Source organism: Cyprinodon tularosa, unplaced genomic scaffold (genome assembly GCF_016077235.1).
Source record: "Cyprinodon tularosa strain WSP-4 unplaced genomic scaffold, ASM1607723v1 ctg396, whole genome shotgun sequence".
Taxonomy (NCBI): Eukaryota; Metazoa; Chordata; class Actinopteri; order Cyprinodontiformes; family Cyprinodontidae; genus Cyprinodon; species Cyprinodon tularosa.
Genome location: NW_024039114.1, coordinates 211,083 through 225,885, shown reverse-complemented (window position 1 = coordinate 225,885; position 14,803 = coordinate 211,083). Strand labels below are relative to the sequence as shown.

Sequence of the window (14,803 nt, the reverse complement as noted above, 5' to 3'; positions counted from 1 at the left end):
TATTTTGATGATAAAAAATTACTAATCTACTGCATTAGAACATAATTCCCCATGCTAAAGTTTTTCTAAAAATAAATCCTCATCTTATTGGTTAAAGGCAAAACTAAGGTCGAATAGAAAGCTCCAGTCAAATTATTTACATCAATGAAATTTACAAACCATCCAAGTCAGTGCAGAGGCAACTGAATGACCTTCACAACAAGCGTGTTGAAAGTGACATGTGGTTAAATCAAATATTTACTATTTTCTAATTGCTTGTTCAGGAGATAAGTTTTCAATAATCTTATACCTAGTATAGTTAAGAGGCTGATAGGTTCACAGTTTGTACTGCTCACTGCTAAATCTTTATGGTGAGGTAGGGCTTCAATTTGAGAGCCTTGATAAGTAATAATGGGCTGCATTAATTGTGATTTGGACACAATATCAGAATAATAAACACATTAGACTAAACCACATCAAAAAACTGCCCTTTGAGTTTTAAAAGGTAGGTTTTAATGTGATAATGTGATGTGTCCTAATGAAAAAGGAAAACTTTAACATGTTTTTATCAAAATTGTTCAAACTAGATTAAAAAAAGAATAGGACATGGGACAAAAATCATTCAAGATAGTCAAAATGTAGTTTTTCCGATTCAACTCTTTTTTATATATATCTTAGATGTAATCACGGAGTCAGAAGAAGATGATTTTATGTTAAGTTGGCCTGCCATACTAACGCTCACACTTACGTCTCCATGACGCTTTCGACGTCAAAGGTCGTAAAAATGTCTTGCTTGAAACCCTTAGCCTAGAAGCTAGCAGCTCAGCTTAGCCTTTTTTCGTTTCTTTTTGAGTTCATTGCGCTTGGTTCGGGTATTTTTTACTAAATGGCGGCCAGGAGATTACGATGAAACTCCGAGGTCAGAATGACAGGTGAGCTGGAGCTTTTAGAGCCGCTGCTTCGGAGTGGTGGGAAACAGCTGTTAGCTGCTAGCTACTAGCTGGCTTAAGGAAATTGTTTGCTGTGTTAACTGAATCTGTCACCGAATTCCTATGCTGCTGAGTGGAAAGTGTTTAGAAATAACAGAAGGAAAAACTTTAAACATCCTTTACATTTTTGTTTGGGTTTATTTTTTGCCTTTTCTTCTTATTGAATATATAGAGACAACAGATTTAAGAGTTGTTGTTTGAGACGTTTTAAGGTAGTGATGATGAGATGAAGCCTCACTGAACCGTTTGGCTTCAACGATCCTCACAGTTCATGAAGCTTCATTTCACCACCTACTGGTGGTGTGCAGAACTACAGGTAGTAATATAATCTGTGATTTTATTTTTTTTGCAATTTTCCCCCATTTAAGTTCCTTTAAATTCTTTTACGATTGGTGTGTTCAATACAATCTTTTGTAAGTTTTTTTTTTTGTGTGTGTAAAATGTCTTTGAAGAGAACAATCATTTTAGGTACACAGTTTTTCTGCCATTTTGGTAAAATAAGCTCAAGCAGACAGGGAAAGTGTTTGTGCAAATTGGGCAATAATGAGCAAAATGAAAGGTGTTAGTCATTTTTATTCAAATAAAATAGTTTTTCCATGGTTTTTGGTTTTAATTAGGTTGGAAGTTATGTGTTCAGCCATTTTGGCTAAACCAGTCAATCTAATTTGGCAGTGTTTTTACCCAATTTATATTTTTACTAAGGCAAACTAATACAAATGAGTCCCATTAGCCAAAATGCTTATCGGAACTAATCAGAACTTTCAATAGTTGAAGATGGGTATCGAACCTGAGGATTGGAAGATAATGTCAACAGACAGCAATAGTACTTAACACTAAAGTTACAACTGTGACCAGTGATTTTGATGATTACATTGTTTAATCTAACTAAAATAATTTTAACCAACTATATTGGTTGTTTTTTTCACCAATCTATTCTTAGAATCTATCCAAACTCTATCCAGCAACTGTCCTCCCAACTCCCACATGTTGACTGAATACTGAGGCTGTTTAAATGCCTGTAGAAGTTCTTGCGCTTTCTGAACCACTTCCTGAAGCGGTCATGTAGTATCACGGTAGCGAGGCTTCGGATGTCATCAATTTTGGCCCCTCCCTTAAATGAATCACGCCCCGACATGCACTTTGTGGAAACGCCGCCACCTTTACTTGACACGCCTCGAAGCCTCGGCTCATCTCATAACATCACTATTTAAAGCTGCTCTGACTTACAGCCTCTGAAAGAAATCAACCACCATCTGACTTTTTTTTTCTTCTTTAAGGAGTGATTCCAGAAGGGTATTAAAACCAAGGGAGTCTCCTACTGTTATGCAGCCCAATCCAAGTGAAGGAGGTGTTCATGCAGGAAATGGTTTATCCTTAAATCTGCCAGCAGAGCTTCTGATTGGGGCACCTGCTGCTACTAACGCTGCAGCTGCTGCTTCCAGCAATGACAGCAGTGAGGTGAGGGTATCTTTGACTGGGAGTTCTGGAGAGTCGAATGGAGGCGCGTCATCCAGGAGGTCCAGGGTCAACTCCCACTCCCACACTCATTCTCACTCACACAGCCACAGTAGGGCACAGCTCCACTCCAGTTCAGAGCCTGATCTGGACCCACCCGACTCCGATGGGGATTCTGGTGAGCCCAGCGGCTCCCTGACCGAGCTTCGCTGCTTGTTCCGTTGGATCCAGAAGAGTCTTCCCTTCCTCGTCATTCTGTGTGCTAAACTGGTCATCCAGCATGCCCTCGGTGAGGACGAGTTACACATTTATAACTGTGATGAGGGATGAGAAGCAGAGCTCAAACTCTAACGTTTTTTATTCATCTTTTTATATTTTAAAAGGTTTAGCAGTTGGGGTGGGCCTCCTCACTACTTTTTTATATGTGAATAAAAACATTCAGACCCAAGTCTTTCTTCAGGTAAGCTCCAGTTTGACACATTTATCAATAATCCTTTTTAAATCCCTGACATCACTGTTTTTGTTTTTTCCACCTCTAAGGATCGTCACTCGAAGCTGCAGTGCATATGGCTGCTTCTCTTCCTCACCTCCTCCACGCTCCTGCTGTACTACACCTTTCTCTCAGAAACACTTTACCACTCGTAAGGCTCATTCACTCTTTAATAACCGCATTTAAAAATCTTTTTAGGTCTGATAACAATTTACTTTTTAAGACAAACAAAAAATACAGAGTACTAAAGCAAAATAAAAAATCACACAAACCCCTAAAAACATAACCTCCCTGGTGAACAAGAATAATAACAGCAATCATGATGATGATAAATGGAAATAAACTATTAATTACCTCTTTGCAGGTAACTGTATGGCTGTGACTGCAGGCTACAACAATTATAGCCACAAATGCTGCTCTTTGAAAGTAAATATGAAATAAGCTTCTTTAGGACAACAGTTACATAAATAAGTAGGATTTATGTCACTAAACATCCACCAGTATCATCATTTATTCATATTAATTGAATTTTTTTAAACCCAAACTGGAAAAGTAGAAAAAATTAAACTTAAAATTCTGGAAATTTAACCATTTTTGATAGATTTTAAATGTAATCAATTGTAATTTATTTTTTGCAGACTAGATTTTTGATGACTAGGAATTTATCAGGATTAGGGTAGCAACTAACGATTCTTTTGCAAATAATCTGTCGATTATTATTATTTTTTAAGTTTTACAGTCTCTATACTCCAGTTAGCGAAAAGATATGAAAAACGCCGCAACAAATGTTTTTAAAATGCCTCATAATAGCAGATAAACATCACTGCCCCTCATTTTTTACTCATTAAAGACCGTTTTCTTTTATGACGATTTTAAAGACGTGTTTTTGGGACGTTGAGTTGGTTCCACATTTTTCCTCCACATACAGAAACTCTTGAGGTTTCCTCCGAGTGAATTTGGGAGTTTGTGTTTGTTATAAATCATGACTCCTGTCTCTCAGGCTAAATGACTTTGGATGTTAGGAGGCAGTAAATACTCAATTCTGCAATTTTAGAACCAGATCTTTATTTTTTTTTTTCTGAATGCAAAAACTAAGAATTTCGTCTTGTTTGTTTGTGACAGAGCGCCTTATTCTGCAGTGTAGTGAGCATAGATTATTTTGACACAGATCTCCACACAGTAGGTGAAAAACTGAACTGGTGAACAAAAACGGATTATAGTGAATTTCAATCTAAAAGCTGCTTCATTGTATTTATAATTACGTTGTTTTTTTTCCGTATGCATGTTATGTGGATTTTTCAACTGAGTTTTTTGTCTATTTGTATTTTCCTTTACATTTTGAACAGTTATATCTATTTACCCTTTAATAATTATCAAATGTAATAATATTTTTAATGGTTTTCTTTATATTTAATAGTAGCTTGTCTCAGTCCATCTAAGTTCAATATTTACTGAAAACTTTGAAGGTTTTCTAGGAATACTTAGACAGTCCAGTTAGTGGAGGATGATGTTTTTTTAACATTATTATCAATGATCCTCCAGCCTCATCTTCTTGAATCCAACCATCGAGCCTCTGGGTTTCTGGGAGATCCTTTGGGCTGTCGGCGTCACCAACTTTGTAATAAAGTTTCTCTTCATGGGAATGAAGTGCCTTATCCTGCTGGTGCCCTCATCACTGGCTACATACAGAAACCAGGTAGGAGAGGCTGATTTCTGTCATCGCAGCTCAGGTTAAATATGTGGCAGAATCTTAAGGTTTGTTTACCTGCACAGGGTCGGTGGCTGATGGTGACGGAGGAGCTGGGTCAGGTGTACCAAGCTACCGCACCTTTTCCACTGTGGTTCCGATTCCTGGTCACTTACCAGGAGTCAGACGGGGCCCCTGGGCTCACACTCGGAGTCCTGCTGGCTCTACTCTACCTCATACTGAAGGTGACATTTTATTTATTTCGTTTTTTTTACCAAAAATTTTGCAAATGTTACTTTAAAGATTTTCTTTTTTCAGCTTTTAGGATTGTACAACCAGTGGACGTCTTTTCTGAAAACTGTGAGGATTTTTCTAGCAGGCAAGGTCAGTAAACCTCACTACCTATAAAAGGGTCAGATCTTCTAGATTTTCATATTTTCTGTGCTGTTTCAGCACACAGGCTCTGCAGCAACAAGGGCTCAGTGCAGCGAGGCTGGAGATGTGTGTCCCATCTGCCAGGGAGAGTACAGAGAGCCCAGGGTGCTAATCTGCCAGGTAAGCACAAAAAAACAGGCTGGCATGTAGCTTCACTGTCCTCCAGGTTGACTTGTTCCATTTAGAGCCTCTATAAACGCCTTCTCTTTTTAAAGACTAAACTTTTAATCTGAGCAGTTTATTATAATTGCTATAATAGCTATAGTTTGCTATAGTTTGTGTTTATTATAATTGCTATAACCTTACAGTCATATAATTCAAAGTTGTTTATAGGGCTACAACAACGAATCAATAAAATCGATAAAAATCGACTTTTAAAAGCGTTGGCAACGAATTTCATCATCGATTAGTTGTGTCGCGTGATTAATGCGTCATCAGCCGCCGCCGTCATCACATCCACTTGACTGAAACGGGGGAAGAAAAAAAAATACGACAGAGCGAGCCAGCGCTGTTGGTGCAGTGTTGCCAACTCAGCGACTTTTCAGACCCCTCCAGCGACTATTTTTCAAAAAAGCGACTAGCGACAAATCTGGCGACTTTTTACGGTGCCACTGGCGGCTTCTGTAGACTCTTACGTGAAAGCATGCATCGTTCCTACTCTGCTGTGGGGCGCCTCCCCCCGCTCCCACAGGAGTCCCTCTCAGCGCTGCAGTCAGAGCAGCAGGATTGACGGCGCAAATTGATCACAATAATTAAAGTAGCCTGCGCTTTGTAAAGTGAAAAAGGTCGTAACATGCAACTTTTGTAAAAACAAATGAACATGGCACGGAACCACCATGTTTGTTTGGTTTTAAAGTGGGGAAACGTAACGTTAGTTTCTCAGGTAGCTCATCTGATGCTTTCCTTACCGTGTTAGTAGGTTACAGACAGTGATAAGGTTGGCTACTTATTTTACTTTTAATTTCATTTGAATTAGCTTAAGCAGCGTTTATATTTTCTTTATAAATAAATTAACTTGCAAATTATGAGGGCAAGGCTTTTAAAGTTTAAATCTTCTGGGAAAGATAAAGTAAAGAAGATCCTGCAATTTATGGAAGTAAAGCAGAATAAAATCCAGCAAGATCAGTAATATGTCAATTAATTATATGCCACATTCCCATGTAAATATCTGTCTTTGGAGGATGTGTTTTTTAGCACCCCTAGTTCTCTCATTTTTATTCCAAATACAATTTATAATTTGAATCACAGGGCTATTTTTATCTCTATGGTTCAGTATTTTCTCAAGTAGCAACTTTAACTGCTATACTTTCCTGTCTTAAAAGGCAGAACTCTTCTAGTCTAAAAAAAACCTCCTTTGTTGAAATGGGGCGGCCTATTGTTTGAACCCATTAGGGGCTTAAAAAAAAAAAAAAAGTATATTTTTGCTCTTTATGAAACAAAGTATCCTATATTTTGTGGATGTACAGCTACATTTCTCATGTAAGTTTGCGTAGTTTTAACATAAACATTTATTTTTCATATTGCACCAGTACAGTTAATGAGCAACCTGTGCTTGTGTGCTTGTTTGTTCTGTCTAAAATGTTTATTTTGGAATAAAGAGGTTAATATAAAAAATATTTTTTGTCGAAAAAATTATCGGCTGATTCATCGATTTTTAAAATAATCGTTAGTTGCAGCCCTAATAAATATATATATATATATATATATATATATATATATATATATATATATATATATATATATATATATATATATATATATATATATATATATATATATATATATATATATATATATATAATTTGTTGATGGCATTAAAATAGTTTCTAAGAGCATTAAAAAGCATTAAATCAGAGATACTCATTCCTGTATAAAACCTGTTATATAGAGTACATAGAGTTAAAGCAAAAGATACAAAAATATGACGGAAACTATAAAGAGTGTTTATAGCACCATAAAAGCATTAAAAAGAATTTAAAAAGTTGTAATATCCTGGAAGATGTTTCCCTTAGATATAAAAATATCAGCACAGTAGAGCGCTAAGGGAAAGACTACACCATAGTCACACTACGATCAATATGCAGAGATTTCTGAGAAAGTATCACAATTTTAAGCTAACTATGAAATAATTATAAGGCAGCTTTGTGTAAACATCTCTGTTAAAGTAAATAACATTTATTTATAAAGGATTTTTCTGGGCAAAAATTCATAAATCGCTTCACTGTTAAAAAAAACAAACAAACATTAAAAGACAAATAAAATTTTATATAAAAAGAATGTTTCAGGCCATTAGTTGTAAACATCATTTTTTAGTCAGATAAATGAAAAAAAGGGAATTTATTTCTTATGTAGATGCAGTATACGCTTAGATAAGTGTCAATAAAGATGTAAATGATGTCATTAAACCTAGATAAGTTTCAACTTAACATTTGTTTCCTTTTTCTTAATTCATACACACAGATGACTAGAAATGTGTCTTTAATTCACTTTTAAATAGGAAGAGGAAGAAGAATCACTGATCGATAATTACACTAAACAACTGGATCAATGGTTTGGGTTTCATCATCTTGTTATAGGAACTATCAGGCGCATTACCGCCACCTACTGGTAAGAAGCGTAACAGCTTCATCAGGGGTTGTTGGTGCCTACTTTTAAATTTGTAATTCATACTTGTTGCAAAGCTGTAACTATAATTAATTTTCTCTTTATGACTTTTTAACAGTCATTCTTAGGTGACCGCATGGCTGTAAGTGCACTGACACTAAGTCTGATATAAAATACTCAAAGAAATATGATTTATGTCAATACAGTGAGAGTTAATCATGGGCTGATGGCATTAAAATTGTTTCTAAGAGCATTAAAAACAATTAAATTAGAGTTACTCATTCCTGTAAAAACCCTGTTTAAAGAAAAAAAAAAACCTTAAATGTATTCACATTGGCTTTTTCAAATTCAGGTTCTTGAGCTATTGACTGTCGTTTTTCCCCATAATACAGACGCTCTCTGAACTAAGTCGATCCAGGAGTCTCCAGTTATTGTTACATATGCAAGGTCCTAAACCTGCAGGCTTGTTCTAAATGCAAAACTACCTTCATCTTAGTGGAAAGCCAAGCTGTCATATTATTGAACTCTTGAACTATCCAACTCTGTTGGATGATGTTTCCTATCCCATGCATGAAGAACTGGAGAGCTCCTGCAATGACAGACAGCTGCACCCTAAATGCACCAGGGAGCGTTATCACAGATCCTTCCTTCCAGCAGCTGTAATGCTACATTCAGACCTAAAGCAGCAGGAGCAGCTAGTTTACATGCAAAGTCAATGGTTGACGTGCAGCAAAATGTCCTGCAGCACGTTTTTAGCAGCAGGAGCTGCTGGAGTTGGAAAAATTTAAGTTTTGCTGCTCTACGTGCCACATCAACCAATCAGAGAAGTTGATCTGGGAGCTGGCAGGGAGACAGACACATCGCTGCTGATGCAAAGCGCTATCATCACCCCTCTGAAACAGTTTATTAACACCTAAATTAAATTAAAATGCTGAAATCTGCCGGCAAAACGTTTTTTTATTATCCGGGTGCCTGCAGTTTAGATTATGTGCATTAAAAACGCCTTCCAGCTGCCGCGGCAAACCGCAAGGAGGCAACCAGGCCAGAGGCTGCTGTTGAATGGGATTCCTAGTGACAGCATAGCGCCGGGGTACGGGGGCTCCGACAGAAATTATATTTGAAGGCAGGATGGTACTGAGGATGTTTTAAGGTGGACTTTCTCACTTCAAAAGAGATTCAAACTACTTTTTACCCACTGATCACAGCAAATATAGCAGCATTGTTACAGTCAAAGAAAGGAGAGGGTAGCTCCGCCCAACACGCATCAGATCCACTTTTTCCACCGCGCAGCTTGAGCAGCAAAGATGCTTCAGCCGCACGTCAGAACTAAACTTAAACAAGCATCAAAAATGTAGCGGCATGTGCGTTTTTCCTGCTGCGTGCGGTCTGAACGTAGCAAAAGACTCTATAACCACCCACTGCTCCCAACAACCTCTATATGTTATTACTTTCATGCTGATTTTGCAGTTTCTACTTAGTCAGTAAAATAACATGCTGCCATCATTTTGCTCAACTCTGATGTTGCTGCTATTTTCAAACTGTAAAAATGTCCATAGCTGCATATTGGTTATTTATTCTCCAGGTGCAGTTTCTTATATTGTTAAAACACTTTACAGTATTTTATTGTTAATCTTTTAACTCTTCACTATTATTCTGCATTTTTCTATGGTCCATATTTGTCCTTATCTTTTTTGCTGCTGTAAACACCAGAATTTTCCCAGTGCGGGACAATAAAGTGTTTTTCTACCTCTTTGTGAGGTGCGGTGCTGTTGGGTAAACGGATTAATGTGACCCTAATGCAGCTGTATGAGAAGTGTGAAACCTGCTAACCCGTTTCCCCTCTTCTGCTTTGCAGCACGTATTCTGTGACGAGTGCATCGCTCTGTGGTTTAACCGGGAGAGGAGCTGCCCCCTGTGCCGCACAGTCATCACAGACAAGGTGTACAAATGGAGGGACGGCGCCACGTCTCCACACCTGCAGATTTATTGATTGGCGGGGTGCAGACGCAGAGTTTTACGCATGTGGGACTGCGGCATTCCTTTTTTCATGTATTCCAGCTTTTCTTTTTCCTCTTGGAACCACAGCAGGGTTTGGTGTTGTGCTCATTTTCAGTAGAGTGATAAGGGCTATGCTACCGGAATGCCAGACGCACTAATGGACACGAGCTGCACAGCCTGAATGTTTCTCTACCAGCTCATCTCTTCTTCCACAGAAATCTCATGTTTATTAAATATTTTTTCCCCTTTTGAGCAGAATCACTGTTTTCACCTTTTCATGTCACTGGAACGCTGGAAAAAGATCTAGAAATAAGTTAAAATTTCCTAAACTAAGTGTATTTCCCCTTAATTGAGTCGGTAAATTAGTTTGCCAATGGATTTAGTGTTTTTTTTTTCTTTTTTTTTTTAAATAAGATAGTTAGATAAGATGTACTTGAAATAAGACAATGCAATTGTGTTTTCTTATTTTAGGTGTAAATTGTCTGGTTCCATTGTCAAAATGTCTTTTTTACCTCCTCGATCCAAGAACAAATTCACTTATTTTAAGAAAAAATGACTTATCTAGTTTTCGATTTTTTCCAATGTTAGACCCCCTATATGGGGCTGAAAATTGTTCTGTTGCCTAATTTTTTATTTCTTGACATCAGGCAAGTTACATCAAGTATTTAAAAGTCAAATGAGCAAAACATGTCATCATCCAGCAGTTTTAATTTCTGATAAAGTTCCTGATAAATGTAGAAAGTGTTGAACTTGTTTTTCCCATCTCTGGTGAAAAGAAAGAAAAATCAACTTTGAGATTTACTCATAAATTATTTTTCTATTGGGGTGACTTCACTGTTTATATAAAGACCAAAGATTGGAATCTATTTTATGTATTAAAAATGATTTCATCAACTGTCTAAATAAAGATTTACATTTAAATTATTGTGGAAATTATGAGCTTGGAAGGAATCCTTTAATGAAGATAAGAGTAAATATTGGGAAAATTTTACCTCCTGCTGGCTGTGTTATGAAATGACCCTTAAATTGGTCATTTTAGGACTTTTTCCATTCATTTAAAATCAAACTTGGTAGAAAATAAAAGTGCTCTTATCTTTTAGTCCTGAAGGAGTTCGATCGCCACATTTAAAGTCCCGTTGGAAAGGAGTCAAACACACCTGAAGTTTTAAGCTATTGTCTTAGGGTGGATTTAACATTTGAAATTAGCCCACATTTTTACATTTAAGATCCATTCAGCCATATTTTAAATCAATACAAATACCCCTAATGAAATATTAAGATTTTTTTACACTATAAACCAGGTTAGTAGAGAGAACGAAAATTAAAATGTAGAAAAAAGTTTCAACTGGAAGGAAAAACAAACTGTTGTATGTTTATCAAATATATGAACATGATTAGATGTATAATAGAGCTAGGCAATATATGTCACTATAGATATGAAATATGAGTAGAAAATACCTCCAATACATTTTAGTAGCTCCTCTGGGCTCTGATCTAGAGCCACATGGTATTTTAGGACATAGCAGAGGAAAGGATTTTTCCTTCTGACATCTCACTGAAAAACAAAGCAAGATTTGGAAAGATTTTTTTTTAAAAGTTACTTTTTAATTCGGGATTTCTCTTTTACCTACGCTCGTTTTGTAAAATCGTAAACAAATTGGTTTAAAAAACTGATATTTTGCATAAAACCTTTGTTTTTGCGTTTATTTTTTCTGAGCATTGCAAACTGATCTGAAATATGTTTTGTTTTTGTTTTAGACAGAACGCTGTTAAATTTCGCTATAATAATATGATTTACATTAGCAAAAAATAATTAAACGATTCTATTCATTTCAGTTTATTTCTATAGGGCAAATTCACAACACATGTCATCTCAAGGCTCTTTACAGTTCAACAAATCATCCAGTCAAAATGATTCAAAGTTTTCTATCTAAGGAAAACCAGTTGATTGTATCGACTCATTGACTCAGATGCAATCCCTCACACTAAGCATGCTTGTAGCGACAGTGGAGAGAAAAAAACTCCCTTTTAACAGGAAGAAACCTCCAGCAGAACCAGGCTCAGTGTGAGCGGCCATCTGCCGAGGCCGACTGGGGTTCAAGGAGACAGAAGCAGAGATACAAAAAGCAGCTGTAAAAGGCGGCCCCTCCAGGAAACACACAGCCAGGCAGACGAGCTCCAAGGCAGCTCCCATGCCAGAGGATGAAAAGAGCACATCCAGCCTGTCACAGTTAGAGAAACAGGACTACACTGAAAAACAGGCTGATCTCCAACATCTATAAACAAAGGTGTTGTTGGAAAGGGCGCAGCTGATATTTCTCTCCAGGATGGAGTCACAGCCAAGCAGGAACAGACCAGGTGAAGCTACTATGAGAAAAAGAGAGAGCAAACTGTTAAGAGATTGAACCAACAGATTCTGCAGAGTGGGAAACTAGAGATAGAATAAAGCAGAATGATGAAATGGGGGTCCCTATGTCCTCCAGAAGTCTAAGCCTATAGCAGCATAACTATAGAGATGTCTCAGGATAACCTGAGCCACTCTAACTATAAGCTTTATCAAAAAGGAAATTCTAGGAACCACTAGTAAACCTGTAGATTGAGAGCGAAGTGTTCTGTTAGGAACATAAGGAACAATCAGATCTCTGATATCGGATGGAGCTTGGCCATTTAAGGCTTTATATGTGAGAAGGAGGATTTTAAATTCTATTCTGGATTTAACGGGAAGCTAATGAAGAGAAGCCAGGATAGGAGAGATATGATCTCTCTTTTCAATTTTCATTAGAACTCTGGCTGCAGCATTTTGGATCAGCTGAAGGATTTTAACTACAGTTTGTGGACTTCCTGATAGTAAAGAATTACAATAGTCCAGCCTTCTAATGATATCTAATTATCTTTTAATAAGTGCAACAACAAAAAAACACCCATCCCATTCCCAGAACTTCTTTAGCTGCTCAAATCAAGGGTACACAATTTTTTAGGTCATTTTTTGCAGTGTATAACTAAACTTAAAATCTTTAATTGAAAAAAAAAACTTTATGAGAAGCCATTTCTAATGCAGATAACACATCACAGCCCTGCTCTAGTGGAAAACAGGAGGCAGCGCTGATGTTCCAAACACTGGACGTTCCTCCAAACCTGAAGAAAGCTGGTCTGATAGATTAACGTTTTAAAGGTTGATAACCTCAGAGGAGCTGCAGGGATTTCGGTCTAATTCTGCTCATCTAACAGAATCCTCACACCTATGGACTGTACGGTAAAAAAAAAAAACATATGAAAAATAAAACTTACCGTCCTGATAGATGTAAAGTCTCTGAAAGCATGAGGAGAAAGTTTGATCTGATGAACCCAATGTTAACTGTTCAGCACGATTCCTCCAGGTCTGTTGGACGCAGTGAAGCATGGTGGTGGAAGTATCATGCTATGGGACTGTGTGCCAATTGGAAGTTGACTTAGTTCAGGTTGTTGTGGGAGATTATTCAGAGCAGACTGACTTAGAATCTGATCTGGGGAAGGTTGATGCACTGCAAAAACGGATCTGCCCTTAAGTTTTGTCGATACATAAGATCTATCAATGGAATTAGTATCTTTGCCCTTTTTTGCCCATTTATAATACATTTAAAATCAGATAAAGTTTTTTCTTATTTTAAGAATAAAAAAAATTTTTTTTTCTGTTGTCAAATTGTACTTTTTGTACTTTCCTGCTCAAATCAAGGGGAAATAAAGAAAAACTGACTCGGTGGTGTCGCATCAATAACCCGAGTAATTTTTACAGATAATTGCAGAAATATTTGCAAAGTCTGGTTGCTAGGATACGATCTTAAAAATGCCTCTACCAGATATTCCCTGCAAACTCATGAAACCACATTTTAGTTTATTCCCATCATGCGTTCCAATGAAGCTGAAATGTTGAAAGTGAAATAAAAACCTTGTTTTCCATCTCTAAATCCTGGTTAATCCAGAGCGTTTATTTCCAGCGTGTTCTAAATATTCCAGCTCGCCAGCAGCAGGGTTTACAAAGAACCTCTTTATTGGATTCCAGTATGTACATGATACAACTTTTCATTCCTAAACCTGAATGCAACCAGAAATAACCACAAACGTCTCCAGAAAATCAGCTGGATGGTTTTTCCTCAGAAATGAAAAAAATTGAGCCGCTCCTGTGATCTCTGCAGAGTCAAACAGCTGATCCCGGTTTTTAAAGAAAAATGATTCCCATTTACTGCTAACTGTAAATACATCATGTACACTGTAACTCAAAGGCACAATGCCACTCCCATTTACTTTAAGAAGTAAACAATTGATGTTCAAACATAAAAAAATATTAAAAAAAATCTGACATATCTCTTAGGAATGTGATAATGTGACACAAAATAAATACTGTAAAACATTAAAGCCGATTCCAAATAAAAAGCAGCTCCATCAGAGGTTGGAGAGGAGTGAAGTGGAAATAAACTTTGTACATCCTTACGGGGATAAAAGACCCAACATTCTGTAGCGCGTTATACTAAATTATAAATACATCCGTTTGCATAGAGTGCACAATTCAGTGGCAGCAAAACAGCGCTTAAAAATAAATTAATAAACTAAAAACTACCGGAATAAAAGAGTCACTTTAGTCCAGCAGACCTGATCGCTGCTCACAAAACAATCAATGATGCAAATGATAGTTTTATATATATATATAAAAAAGAAGGTTGGTATTTGAAGGACATATATGAAGTAAGGATGAAACTTTCAACATTGATAACTTGTCAGTTTTCCAAACGTTTCCAGAAACGCAGTCGGATGATTCCGACTGGAGGTCAGCTTCGTACAGGAGGGTCAAATGGCTTCGCTCCAGTTTTATAACAAAGCCTAAAAGTCAGTCTGACAGAAATTCTTCTTTAAACGCCAAAATTCTGCAAAAATCAGCCTGGATCAGTGTCGGTGACAGGAAGTGAGATTAGGTTGGAGTGATGGAGGAGAAAAATAAAAGAACAATTATTTAAAAAAAGGCTTTTGGACGGTTTTTACATTCAAAACAAAAGCAGGTGAGCAGCGGCTCCTGCAGGCGGGAAACGGTCCAGTTACGCAGCAGAGCCTGCGTTCAGTCCATGGGAAGGTTCTGTCTTTATACGCATCATTCCACATCCAGGGAGATCCACCTGCTCATAGAAAATAGACCTA

At 37.1% G+C, this 14,803-nt stretch overlaps 1 protein-coding gene across 1 annotated transcript; it reads left to right on the top strand.

The window, feature by feature from the left end:
* The first annotated feature begins 736 nt into the window (after positions 1 to 736).
* rnft1 (ring finger protein, transmembrane 1) lies at positions 737 to 9,895 on the top strand. Its single transcript, XM_038297756.1, has 9 exons — positions 737 to 911; positions 2,246 to 2,712; positions 2,807 to 2,883; positions 2,964 to 3,064; positions 4,456 to 4,609; positions 4,687 to 4,845; positions 4,919 to 4,984; positions 5,054 to 5,155; positions 9,495 to 9,895. The coding sequence occupies exons 1-9, from the start codon at positions 886 to 888 to the stop codon at positions 9,627 to 9,629; spliced, it is 1,287 nt and encodes a 428-aa protein (XP_038153684.1). The 5' UTR covers positions 737 to 885; the 3' UTR covers positions 9,630 to 9,895.
* The last annotated feature ends 4,908 nt before the right edge of the window (positions 9,896 to 14,803 follow it).